At 44.4% G+C, this 12,500-nt stretch overlaps 1 protein-coding gene across 2 annotated transcripts in view; it reads left to right on the top strand.

The window, feature by feature from the left end:
- The window catches only part of atrn (attractin), a 124,064-nt gene that overhangs the window by 80,481 nt on the left and 31,083 nt on the right, over nucleotides 1-12,500 (top strand). For both annotated transcript variants that reach the window (XM_031873161.1, XM_031873159.1), the window contains exon 26: nucleotides 1,138-1,216. In XM_031873161.1, the coding sequence (XP_031729021.1) occupies nucleotides 1,138-1,216 (79 nt within the window). The remainder of the gene's footprint in view (nucleotides 1-1,137; nucleotides 1,217-12,500) is intronic.

A 12,500-nucleotide genomic window follows, 5' to 3' on the forward strand; every position in this document is an offset into this window, starting at 1 on the left:
TGTGTGTGTGTGTGTGTGTGTGTATGCAGGGGATGGAGGTGTGTATGGAGGGGTGTGTGTGTGTGTGTGTGTGTGTGTGTGTGCAGGGGATGGAGGTGTGTATGGAGGGGTGTGTGTGTGTGTGTGTGTGTATGCAGGGGATGGAGGTGTGTGTGTGTGTGTATGCAGGGGATGGAGGTGTGTGCGTATGCAGGGGATGGAGGTGTGTATGGAGGGGTGTGTGTGTGTGTATGCAGGGGATGGAGGTGTGTGCGTATGCAGGGGATGGAGGGGTGTGTGTGTGTGTGTGTGTGTATGCAGGGATGGAGGGGTGTGTGTGTGTGTGTATGCAGGGGATGGAGGTGTGTGTGTGTGTGTATGCAGGGGATGGAGGTGTGTGCGTATGCAGGGGATGGAGGTGTTGACACACCGAACAGCCGTGTGTCTGATTTACCACCCTCCCGATCCTCTCGGCGATATCGTGGAAAGTGCAAAGCGCGGTCGGCCTCCCTCGACAGCTGCCTCCTTAGTCTGGCAGCATTTCACACTTCCACCTCCAATGTTGTGAACCAGTGACATCATCCTCAGCTATTTGGTAAACTGTGCCTGTGAAGATATTTTTAGTTGTGATTCTATATCCTGTTGCAGAGCAGGTTGGATTTGTTATAATTTTTAACTTCTCTGTATTTCTTATAGATAACTTGTAATATTTGGCCACTTTAGGTTAGTGTTCTTGTTGTAACATGCTCTTGGAAGTACAGTGTAACTGCGGTGAAATGGTAAAACCACTGTAAAGGTCGTACTTGTCATGGCAGAGCAGGGGCTCATGTCTTCTTTTGTGTCATGAGGGGAATAAAGCTGAAGGTTTGTCCTCAAGCTTCAGGCCCGCAGCTCATTAATGAATAATACAGAGCGATGTTATCGCCTCCTCTGCCAAGCGCTGTCAGACTAAAACACTCATGAATATACATTCAACAAAAAAAGAATCTGTGCACATTTATGAATCTGCAGTATGCCTGGAACTGACATCGTCGCGCACTTCTTTGGCTACAAATAGAACCTCGGATGCTCCACAGTTTTTGTGTCGTTTCCCCTCTTCAATAATCAGTCTTTGTGTCCCTTTTTGATCCGTCTCCTCCTGTCCCCGTCTGTCCACAGCTGCTTCCTGTCCCTGCTCCTCGTGGCCGCCGTGGTTTGGAAGATCAAACAAAGCTGCTGGGCGTCTAGGCGACGAGAGGTAAGTCAGAGACCCACGCCGACTGCAAACATTGACTTTGGCTTCTCCGGTCGGTGAACTAACAACCACCAGAACACAGATTGTGTTTGTCTACATTTGGGGCGCCGTGAAGCTGCTGTTCAAGCACCAGAGCTTTTGGTCAATGTTGCTGACGTTTCACCCCTGGAGGTATAAAGATACCCTCGGTAACACCGCGACATGCATCTCTGCACGACAGCTGCAATATAAGTCACACAGGTGATTTACTTTGATGGGTTTTGCTTTTCAGAGTTGAATTTTAATCAGAAAACAATTTTATTTGAGAAGAACAGGAACATTTTGTCAGGACTCTCAATTTTTACTTAAATCAGCAGGACCCCCCCCCCCCGTGTCTGTCTCCGTCTCTAAACTGTGTTCGCTGCCTATAAAGGGGAATGGAACAAGCAGTGGAGATATCAAAGACAATAGCTGAATTGTAATTCTCTTTTCTTTTTGTGTGTGTGCTTTGAATCCAACTTCTACCCTTGAAACAACCGTGGCCACTTTCCTCTGTGTGGATAGAGAACCGCTGAGGAAAGAACAAATGCATAGCGAGCTCTCCAATTACTCATTCAACCCGCATCTGTAGTGTTCGGTTATCTAAGAGACAGAAGAACGTGGACTTGGTTCTGTTGAAATACAAGAACTTCTGACAAGTATGTTTTGAAAACACCCTCAGCTGTCCAAACCGTTTCCATCGACGGTTCTGTCTAGCACACCGTCCACGTCAGGTTAATACAGAGGAGACGCCTCGTACAACAACGTTTCCACTAGCAGACGGATTCTTAGTCTCGACGGTCAAAAAGCAGAATATACACGAGGACAACACACAGAGTCCATCAGAACCAGTCAAACCTGCTGAGTCATGCTTGGTGGGGTGCTGGACGTATAAAGAGAGAGTTGGAGGCAAGTGCACTTCATCAGAAGCAACGTTGGGCTGAGTTGCGGCTCTGGACTGAAGTCTAGTTCTGCGGATGCTGAAGTGATTGTCCCTCATTGCACACTACATATTTTAACCATTGCATGCCTGTTTATGACCAGTTAAATCACTTTGACACCGTAACAATGTTGTCCCATTCAAAATATCATTTTAAAAAAGTATAACACTTAAACTTTGTCTTTCTGTACTTTAGAAAACGTCTGTGTTGTGTGAGTCCTGGATGGCCTCAGGAGATGAACGTTGAATAAACACTTTAGGTTGAAGCTACCTCTGGACAGAGCCGCGTAGCCGCTTCTACTCTTTATGCTAAGCTCAGCTAACCGGCTGCTGGCTGCAGCCTCGTGTTGGACAGACGATATGAGATTAGTATCGAACGTCTTGTCAAGCAAGCAAATAAGCTCATTTCCCAAAATGCTGAACTATTCCTTTTTTATGACTCGTCATGTTTCCCCAAGGCTCCGTCCTGGGACCAGTACTGGACCTGCTGCCGCTGGAAATGTAACCGCGGAGCGCAGCATTGATTTTCTTTTATTTTTATTATCTGTGCTCGTCGTCGTATATTTCTGAATCAACCAGTGATAAATCTGTCCTGTTGATAATTAGTTCAGTACGAACAGTTAGCCCCAGCTGAACAGAGATGAGTGAACGTTTTAATTACTGGAGCAAAGACTCCAAGAAGAAATGTGGGAGCTTCAATCTATTCACTGTGTTTGTACTCGTACTAAAAGCCGTACATGCTTTTATCTCTAGCCGGCTTGATTGCTGTGACGTTTTTACACGAGGAGCCAAAGAAAACCTTAAATTACATAAATGTCAATCAGCATAAAGCCGTACAGATGCTGACCAGGACGAGCTCACATCAGCGTCTCATGTTCATCAATAGATTCTATTCATAGAGATTGTGTTATTTGGCTCGTCAAAGCATTTAGTAAAATTGTGCCTTTTTCAAATGTTTCTTTTATACTCTATACAGCTGAAACTATATTGTACAGAACCCTAGACATTTACAGGTGTTACTTTCCTATCAAGTCATTTATTAATCTGAATATTAACCCTCTATAGATGCATAAACGAGGTGCATATTCATTTAAACCTGCAGATATTCCAAAGTTCATCGACATCTATGAAAACCACCGGGTTTCATCCTAGAAAGCAGCGTATTTATTTTAAGCTGTCAGTCACTGAAGGTACTTTACTGAGGTGCAGTGACCAGAGTTCATTGTTCCTATGGCACAGCACACGGCGTCTTTCAACTGAAGAAAGTCAATCATCATTTGAACAGAGGATGCCAAAGCAATCTGTCAAACCGAGGGAAGCCCTGCAGGGCGCACGCAGGACTGAAAATGACAATGTTCATGTCCTGTAACAATTCTGGGAAACAAAATTAAGTGAATTCATGTCGTGATCGTAGGAGGGAAAGTCTGCATCGTGCTGTGTGTGTCATATCTTTGAATCAGGAAACGAGCTCGTCAGATGTGTTGTGATACACTGCAGAGTTTAAGCTTCGGTGGCTTTAACCTACTTTTTAAAAAACGTACACACTCACACACACTCTCACACACACTCTCTCTCTCACACTCACACTCTCACACTCAAAGTGCTGACAGACAGAAAACAGGCATCCTGACAAAGCTCCCATGTGATTGGTTTATACCTCCTAAGATGACAACAGCCACAAAAGATTTGCTCCTTTTTATGATTTTTGTTTTTCTTGGTCATTGTCAGTAACTAACAGCATTTTAATCTGTAAAGGAAACTGGATGAGCTGTTAGTAGCCAACATGTCATGAGCTGCTGGTTGGCTAGCTTGATGAACTTATGTAGTGATATCTAGCTGATTAACTGTTTGAGCTGTTTATATCGGGGCTAACGACAGTCATGTGGAAACTATGAAAAGGATTTGTGCACATTAAACGCTCCCTGAGAAAGATCTGAACGTGTTTTCATGGTGTGCTTCCTGAAGCGGTTGAACCACCTTGTTGAATGAGCGGCTGAAAGGCTTTGTGCACGTAGGAGTGTGTTCCTCTGTCTGAGGGCACACAAGGTATTGTTGTGCTTAATGTCGGTTTGGGCTTTTTTTTCCCGCACTCGTCGCGCCCACTTGAAGTGCCTTTCGGCTGTGACCTCGCCCAGAGTGCCGTCATCGCCCTGACCTCCGGATCCCTCTTAACGTCCCCCTTCACCTGCTCCCACTGCGCCCTCTCGCCATCACACAGCCACCGTCGTCCAGCTGGAGCCTCTACAGGCTAGCCTTTACACAGAATTAGCTCTGGACCTTTGTTGAGAGGAGGGGGGGGGGACATTAAACTCCCCAACAGAAGGGTTTGCTAAAATGCCTTTAATGGAATCTGCTTGGTGTCCCCTAAAGTTGGTAAAAGCAGATAGACAAGAGAACATGAGTGAAATGTAGATTTTTACATTCACAACATGAGCTTTTAAAGCAGTTTCAGGGTTTTACTCTCTATGTAAACAGCACAATAATGGCTAGAATTAGAGAGAACAAACATAACGTATCACCGTTATAATGCCATAAATCATAAGAAATGTTGAATTTCTTCGATAGTAATGGAATCTATACATGCAACATTTTTCCAAGTGTTGCCCTTATTGGAAACAATCATTTGAGCCGTAGCTCTTGAAAACACATTTTTGACATCTCCAAATTTTCTGTGGATCATTATTGGACCAAGCTTATCAAAAGTTACCAAAAGCTTGAATTTGTCTTGTTTGTTTTCAAGATATTAGCCATTGAACGAACATGGCTTAGCACATGGCTAGAAACCATCATCACATCAACCTTTCTACCTTGAAAGTTTATTTCAAATCAACCACTAGAGAGCGCTACAAATCCCCAGAAATGAGTGTGACATGACTCAAATGCATCTTTGAAATTGTTTGTCCAATCATCACAAAACTGGCAGGATATGTTTCATGACGATGTTTAACCGCGTGTGTAACGCTGTTATAGGGGCGTAAACATGTGGCTATAGATCAGTGAGTTTGTCACCAAACTTGCTGAATATATTTAATTATGCTGTTGAAACATTTTTCCAAAATTGGCAAGAAATATGACTGGCGGGACTGTGAGTAAGCAATTACTGAAAGGCAGCATCCATTGTGCTGATGAAACCAGTGTGGGTCTCACTTCTTCTTCAGACGGATTCTTCTCCAACTGAGCTGCTGAGTGTCTGGACCCGGAATGGCTGCTTGCAGCTATATTTGTTATTAGTTTCTATTTAGATACAATATCAGTTATGTAGTGAGCGGCTCCACACACACACACACACACACACACACACACACACACACACACACTGCACTGTGGAAAGTTTACTGTATGCATGGACGGTTATGTTTGGACAAAACACTTGTCATAGACTACTGCGAAATGTCCTCATAAATTGAGCAATGGAAAATAATTGTATTACTGCTCCAAAATACAAAAAATATGATTTTGGACTTTTGAATTTCTCGCACATTTGCAGCTCAGAGTGACGTGCTACATTGTGAGTGGTAAAGGTAGAGACACAACACCAACCAAACAACATTTCACATGGAGAAAGGGAGGAAAAGAAAGCGTGTAATTGTGCCAGAGAAACTGTCGGAACCTCACTTCTTCTTTCAGCTTTGGCTGTAATTACCTCGTCCACTCATGCAGAGAGGCACACGGTTACACGGAGCAGACCCGCTTTCCTCGTGACGCATAATTTTCGGCGAACAGAAAGCTAATCATGTTTTTTCCAGCGAGTCCGACTCTCTCTCGTTGCAGGCGCCTGCTGTTCTGACACCGGGACTGGTGCAGTTATTTTTCGGCACCGTCCCTCCAGGGCTTCGTTTCCCTCATTCATGCCGTGTTACTCGGTGCTTGCATCAGCCGAACAGTGACACGCATTTGCAACTGATTATGCTCACACGCGCCTCACTTAAGCCCGGTGCAGTGAGAAATGGCTGCCGCTGCATTTAGTTTGGGGCGTTTTCAGGGTCGCAGGACTCTGAGGGCGTGGCCCTGGTCCTTGTACTTCTTACTTACTGGCTGCTTGTCATCTGACGGTAAAGAGTTTAAGCCTATTGTGCGGTCACAGTCACTGTAAGTGGCTCTGGGTAACAGTGTTGGCTTAAGCTCTAACATGTAAATGTCACTGTGAGCTCTTTTTAAGAAAGGCAGAGAAACACCACTTCAAAGCAACTCTTTAATTATTTCTTTCTTTTTACTGACAAAAACAGTTTTCTTGAAATATGGTGTCATTGCATTTATTCCAACGTATTCATTTGTGGAAAATAAATATATTCTATCCTGTAACAATATTACATTAAAGTTACGATGAGGAACTTTCATTGAGTGTTGGTTCTGTTGGTCCCTGTGGACAAAAGCGGTTGTGTTTCCGAGCACCAGAGTCCCTTTTACTGCAGCAGGGTCTGATGGTCTGCTCCGCTGAGCCCTGGTTCTGGGTCTTGTTTAGCTATCAATGTCAAATAGAGGGAACAGTATTCAAATGAGACAGTTTCATAATCAGTTAAAAGTTCCTTACAATAACTTTAATCCATAAACAAGGTTTTCACTACAGTCAGTAACTGGAGATATGAATGCTTTGTAGATAATTGTCTTTGAAAGTGAAAACCACACAAGAGTATACAAATGAAAAGGTAGACATCAAATTAGAACTTGAAACCACATCACCTTCTTTTGCATGCTTATCGTGCGCCTTTTCACTTTGAACCTGAAAGTACTTTCTCTCCTTTGATGAGCCCTGATGCATGTACTGCTCGTACAATAACGTCACGTTTCCTCAGTTATTGAAAAACTATCGACGTACAACGCACAGCAGTGTACAGCTGGAACATAAAAACATACGGCTTCTTCTTACCTTCTTAAAGTAGTGTGATTATCCTACGATCAGGTGAATCCTAGAAAACCTTATGTCCAAAATCATTGTACGGGTTTGATGATGAAGAATAGCTCATTTACTTTAGTTTAGGCGGACCACTTTAAAGGGACGGTTTATGAGACGCACAGTGTGGTTGAGAAGTTTATCAGCAGCGGTCTGATCGATATGTTACTGTCTGCACCGTGTACTGAATAGGAACATCCCGTTTATACTTTGGTGCACAAGCTGTTTGAGTTCGTCTCGGTGGTTGCACTCTTCTATCGTTCTGATTCTTGATGGTGCAGTTCGCCACGATTCATTTTTGACTCCCGTACTGTCATACTGACAAATGTTTTCATGCACTGAGTAGAACTAGGCTGAGGACGGTGTGTGAGGTTCCTCTCTGTGTGGCAGCGGGCGAACACCTGCTGAGACTGCTGGAGGTTCTCTGGAACAACCCAGAGCCCACCTGTTGCTGGCCTGTGTGCTTGTTTGAGTGCGTTTCAAAGCGCTGGGTTGCATGTTTTCCCTCACGTGCACGTGTTTACCGTGCATCTGTTTGCATTGATGTGCTTTGGATGTGTGTGTGTGTGTGTGTGTATACGTGTGTGTATCTCTGTACTGTCTGATTCCCAATCAAAGCCTTCCTTTGAGACCCGGCAGTCCCTTTGAAGGAGCTGGAGCTGCCAGATGGCAAAAGGCAGACCCAACAACGGCAGCCATCTTTGGCCCTTCAGTCCGATATATTTTGAGCTCTGTCAGTGCTGGTGGATTATTCCGGCGGGAACATTTGAGTACAGTAGGTTTTAGGTGGAAGACATTCTCAGCGGGAAGAATTCTGACTTTTACACGTTTGTCCCCTGACTTCAGTATTTACCTTTTTATATTCATCTTTAAAGAGACTAAGTCATAAAAAGGAGGAGCAGAGCTTTCTCTCATCAGCAGCCAACAATTCCAGGATTCAGTCACATCTTCGCCTGTCCTGCAACAGACAAGAATTATAAAAGTACATTGTTTTGGAATACAGATGAGCAAGCCAGCTAATTGGAGCAGAGATCCAGCAGAAGCATCCTGTGGCGGGGTGATATATCATGATGCAAAATACTGTAATAACGGCACCGCTTTAACGCTCACTTTTTCTGCCTCCGGGACAGACGTTCTTCTTTCACTCGACTCGATTGTGGCCCCGAAACAGGTTTTCCCGGCTAGAAGGCGTGAATTTTCAGCACCTGACGGTATAAGAGTTGAGTCCTATGTATTGATTCATATTGGGGCAGTAAATAATGCTAAATACTGTCAGTCTTTCATGTTCATTGTCAGTTTTCACAGTGTTCTTTTTTTATTTGTCTGCCCTGGCGCCTCCTACTGTGAAACCCTCCTCTCCTACTGTACCTCCACAAAGAAATACCCCTACCACCACGACGGCATGTGTGTTTACCCCGACATCCATCGCCGCCCTAACACAGATATACATCACACATAACTTGACATATATTAGACACGTATTGCGCCCCGAGGTATTGACTGAAATGCAGAATGCGATAATGTCTGTGATCGGTGCCGCGGCGGGCCACATGATTAACTGAGCTGTAGATTCTTTACACTTCGCCAGAGGCGGGCCGCCGGGAGGAGGTGGTCGGGGGGGGGAGCGGCGTAAACATCTCCAGATACCCTCACATATTTATTACCCTATTAAGCTGCGCCGCCCCACCCCCCCCTCCTCCTCCTCTCACCACCGCCTCCCTCCACATAAATATGAATGTCAACCTCGGGTGTCAAGGCCCAGGCCCCCCCGTTAGAAATACCTGCTAGTATGTCATAAAATGAGTGGAAAGCTGCTCAATGGCCTGTGATGTGTAAACTTAACTTTTTTTTCCTCTCTAATCAAATGTTTTATAGCTCAGGTTGTGTGTTGTTAATGAAGTGATGTGCAGAGGTGTAGCTCCCCCGAAAAGTCTTCTCTCTCCGAAAACACACACACACACACACACACACACACACACACACACTCCCCTGCCGGGAGCAAGCGGCCAATGTTTCACTTCTCCGTTTGATGATTCTGTGAGGGAGAGTGTACGGTTTGTGAAGAATAAGAGCAGATCAGAGGAAAGATCTGAGAGAAGTGTGTTAACCTCTGAAACAGTTCACCTCTTCAAGAAGCAATGATGTCATCTTGATCGTGAAACGGTTTATGATGCAGGCGAAAACAATAAAGGTACCGTCACAGAAGTTTAAGGTTGTCTGGCTTGTTGTGGTACAACATCCCAGTACAGTTGGATGTGGGCCTTGCTGGTCCTTGTGTAATTCTGCCCTTTCACATTTATGCCTGTTTGCATTTGATGATATCAGTGAACTACCTACGAAACATTTCTGTAGATTAATACCCAGATAATCTACTTAGAACTCTTTATTTCAATGAACACATCTAAATAGAGCTTTACCTATGTAAGTGGATAGATGCATAGTTCCCCACCTCAAACACTTGGATGTATCTGCCCATTATCTTTCTGCCGGGTCGCGTAGCCAGCAGGCATAGCAAAGTATTCCAGACGTCCCGCTCCCCACCAACGTTTTCCAGAACTTTCTGGAGAACCTCTAAGGCTCTACTCCGAGCTTCCTCCGAATGTCTGAGCTCCTCTCCACCGTCTCGTTCTTTCGGTCACTACCCAAAGCTCATGACCGTAGGCGAGGGTCGGCACGTCGATTGTAGCTCAGATAAATGAGAGCTTGGCCTTCCTGCTCATTTCTCTTCACTACAATGATCTGGTTCATTACTGCTGAAACCGCCTTTTATTATAAAGGAGATTTCATTTCTTCCTCGGGTTTACTTTTTTAATGTTAGTTTCTGTAAGTCACACTTTGTATCCCTGAATTACTTTGCTGAATTCCTCCAGTACAGTAGATCAACTTCACTTTACACCAAATGAATACATAGCTCCTCTTTGACCATCCGGTGCAGAGGGGGAGGAAGGGTCAGAACTGGCAATAAAGTTGTTTAACGGCTCCGCGGCTTCGTCCTTGTGTCCGTGCCCTCTGCCACCGCAAAGTGCTGACCGTCTGTTTTTTGGGCGGGGCCCGTGTCACCTCGCCTCCTCGCCTCGTGCCCTCCTCTCCTGTCTGCCCCCATCCTTTCCCACCTCCGTTTGACGGAGACAACTGCGTGACCTCTGACCCCCGTGCCATCGCCGACCCTTTCCGCTGCTTTCAGCAATCCCGCTGCTCCGTCTACCTCCTCACACACACACACACACACACACACACACACACACACACACACACACACTCTCACACACACTCAAATCTTCAATACGATAACTTAATTTGACCAAGAAAAGTCCCTCAGTGAGATTTCAAATCTTTAATTTGAGTGCACTGACCACAACGTAGCAGCACATAGAACAGATAACATGTAAGTTACATGGAAGAGAATTATAATAACAATAATGATACAATCAGAAGGATCATGTAAAGATTATCAGGTGGTAAATGTACTACTGTTCTACAGAGATATGTAATTAATACTTGCATAAACACCGGTGGCAGCAAATTAAATACTTAAAATTGAAAACCAATACTAGATGTGACATGTCTATTGAATAAGAGTGCATTTAAGTTTATTAGTAAGACAGTACGTTAACCATCCTGTCCTGATGAACCTTACATTGAGGGTCTCGATAGATAAATAATAAAGACTGATTCTTAATTGCAAAAGTTCTGAACAGTCACGGATACTAACAGATGTTAACAGATACTACATGTTTACAGTCAGGCTGGCAAACTCGTTAAGATATGCAGTAATTAAGATAAGTGTAGAATAGTGGCGTTGCAATGGCCTCTAAGTTTGAGCTTTTACAGCCATAGTATTTTTATCTGGCTGCGTTGTCCCACTGGCTGGCTGTACGCCACATCCTTGTGGAATTTCCTATTGATTTAAGCATAGGCCTTCATCACACCATTATATGACATTGTGCGCGCCGTTTTTCACCACACACGTGTTTGCATCCCTGTACAATACAGATCACAATGATGGGGATGGGCAGAGGAGTCGGTAATGAACCTCAGAGGCATTTTTGTGAATGACATCTTCATAATCGGTCACTCCGTCTCCCTCAGAATCCTTCCCAACGCATTAAACATCCAGAGACTTCGCTCACACACACTCCCCTCGTACACACCGCCTCACATGCACCGATGTCTGCAGCAGATGGTTTGGTGTTAATGCTCAGTAGAGGGGGAGAGATTGGCACCGGCGTCCTCTGAATGAGCACCGAGTCCTGGAATACAATGAAGATATCACTGAGCACGCACAGTGGAGCTCCACATCAAATTAGTTTCCGGAATCATCCGAAATGATGATGAGGAGGACCCTCTCAAACCAGCCTGGCTGCTCCTGAACCAGCACGCTCCGGGCCCCAGAAGCAGATGGCTGGATGTGAATGCAGTTCACACATGAGCAGGGAAGAAGCGAAAAAAACATCTTTCCACCTTTACTTTGCAGCTGTTACGCCCTCACCGAGCACTCCTCCATGATGCTCTGTAATACATTATAATTTTAGGATAGTGTGAATACGGCGCGGCTCTGTGCCGCACCACTTCTGCCTGCCAGGAGTGTTCCACATCACAATCCAGAGAGTGGATGTCTGGATGCCTCCCCTGATAGCAGTTTGATACACAAGGCCCAAACTTGATATGCCACATGTTGTCATTCTCTATTCCAAAAAGATTACGGAGATAAGCAAACTGAACTCGGCAGAGAGCGGGAAAAACAACCCATTCATAAGTCACGACAGCCTGATCACAAGTAGGAGTAATTGAGAATTTCTGCCAGCTTCAATAACTCTCCAAAAGAACAAACTGCTGCCAAAACAGGTGCAAAGGCTTGTAGCTGAGTCTCAATAAAACACTGATCAGCACTGATGAAATCATCGCAGCGATTTCAAACCGGACTCCGTTCCTTTACGTCACTGTAACGCCCGATGACATGTCAGTGGAAGTAGTTTTTGGTGCTCAGTAAACAGTGTCAGCAGCACAACGTAACAATAGATTAAACAATGAGGACAATACCATTAAACGTTGAAAACGATAAAACAGGGAAATTTAAAAGAAACATTAAAGATCAGATTACGCCAAATTATGAAGATCGTTAATTAACAATATGAAGGGACTTGGTATAAGCTGTTGTAAGATCCAAGGGGAGGGCTGCCTCACCAAAGTTCTTGAGAGAAACATTCAGAACTTCAAAAATAAAGGCAGCGGAAGATCAGAGACATAGAGACAGACATCGAACATGTCAGACAATAAATCATGACAAGAATATTGCTGCATGTTTGTTTATACATCGATTCAAACGACTGTTGTCAGCGTGGTCATACCCGACCTGTTCTCACTCCCAACTCCCCAAATACCAATACTTGGTAATTAAATATATATATATATATATATATATATATATATATATATAT

Source organism: Anarrhichthys ocellatus, unplaced genomic scaffold (genome assembly GCF_004355925.1).
Source record: "Anarrhichthys ocellatus isolate YVR2014 unplaced genomic scaffold, GSC_Weel_1.0 scaffold69, whole genome shotgun sequence".
NCBI lineage: Eukaryota > Metazoa > Chordata > Actinopteri > Perciformes > Anarhichadidae > Anarrhichthys > Anarrhichthys ocellatus.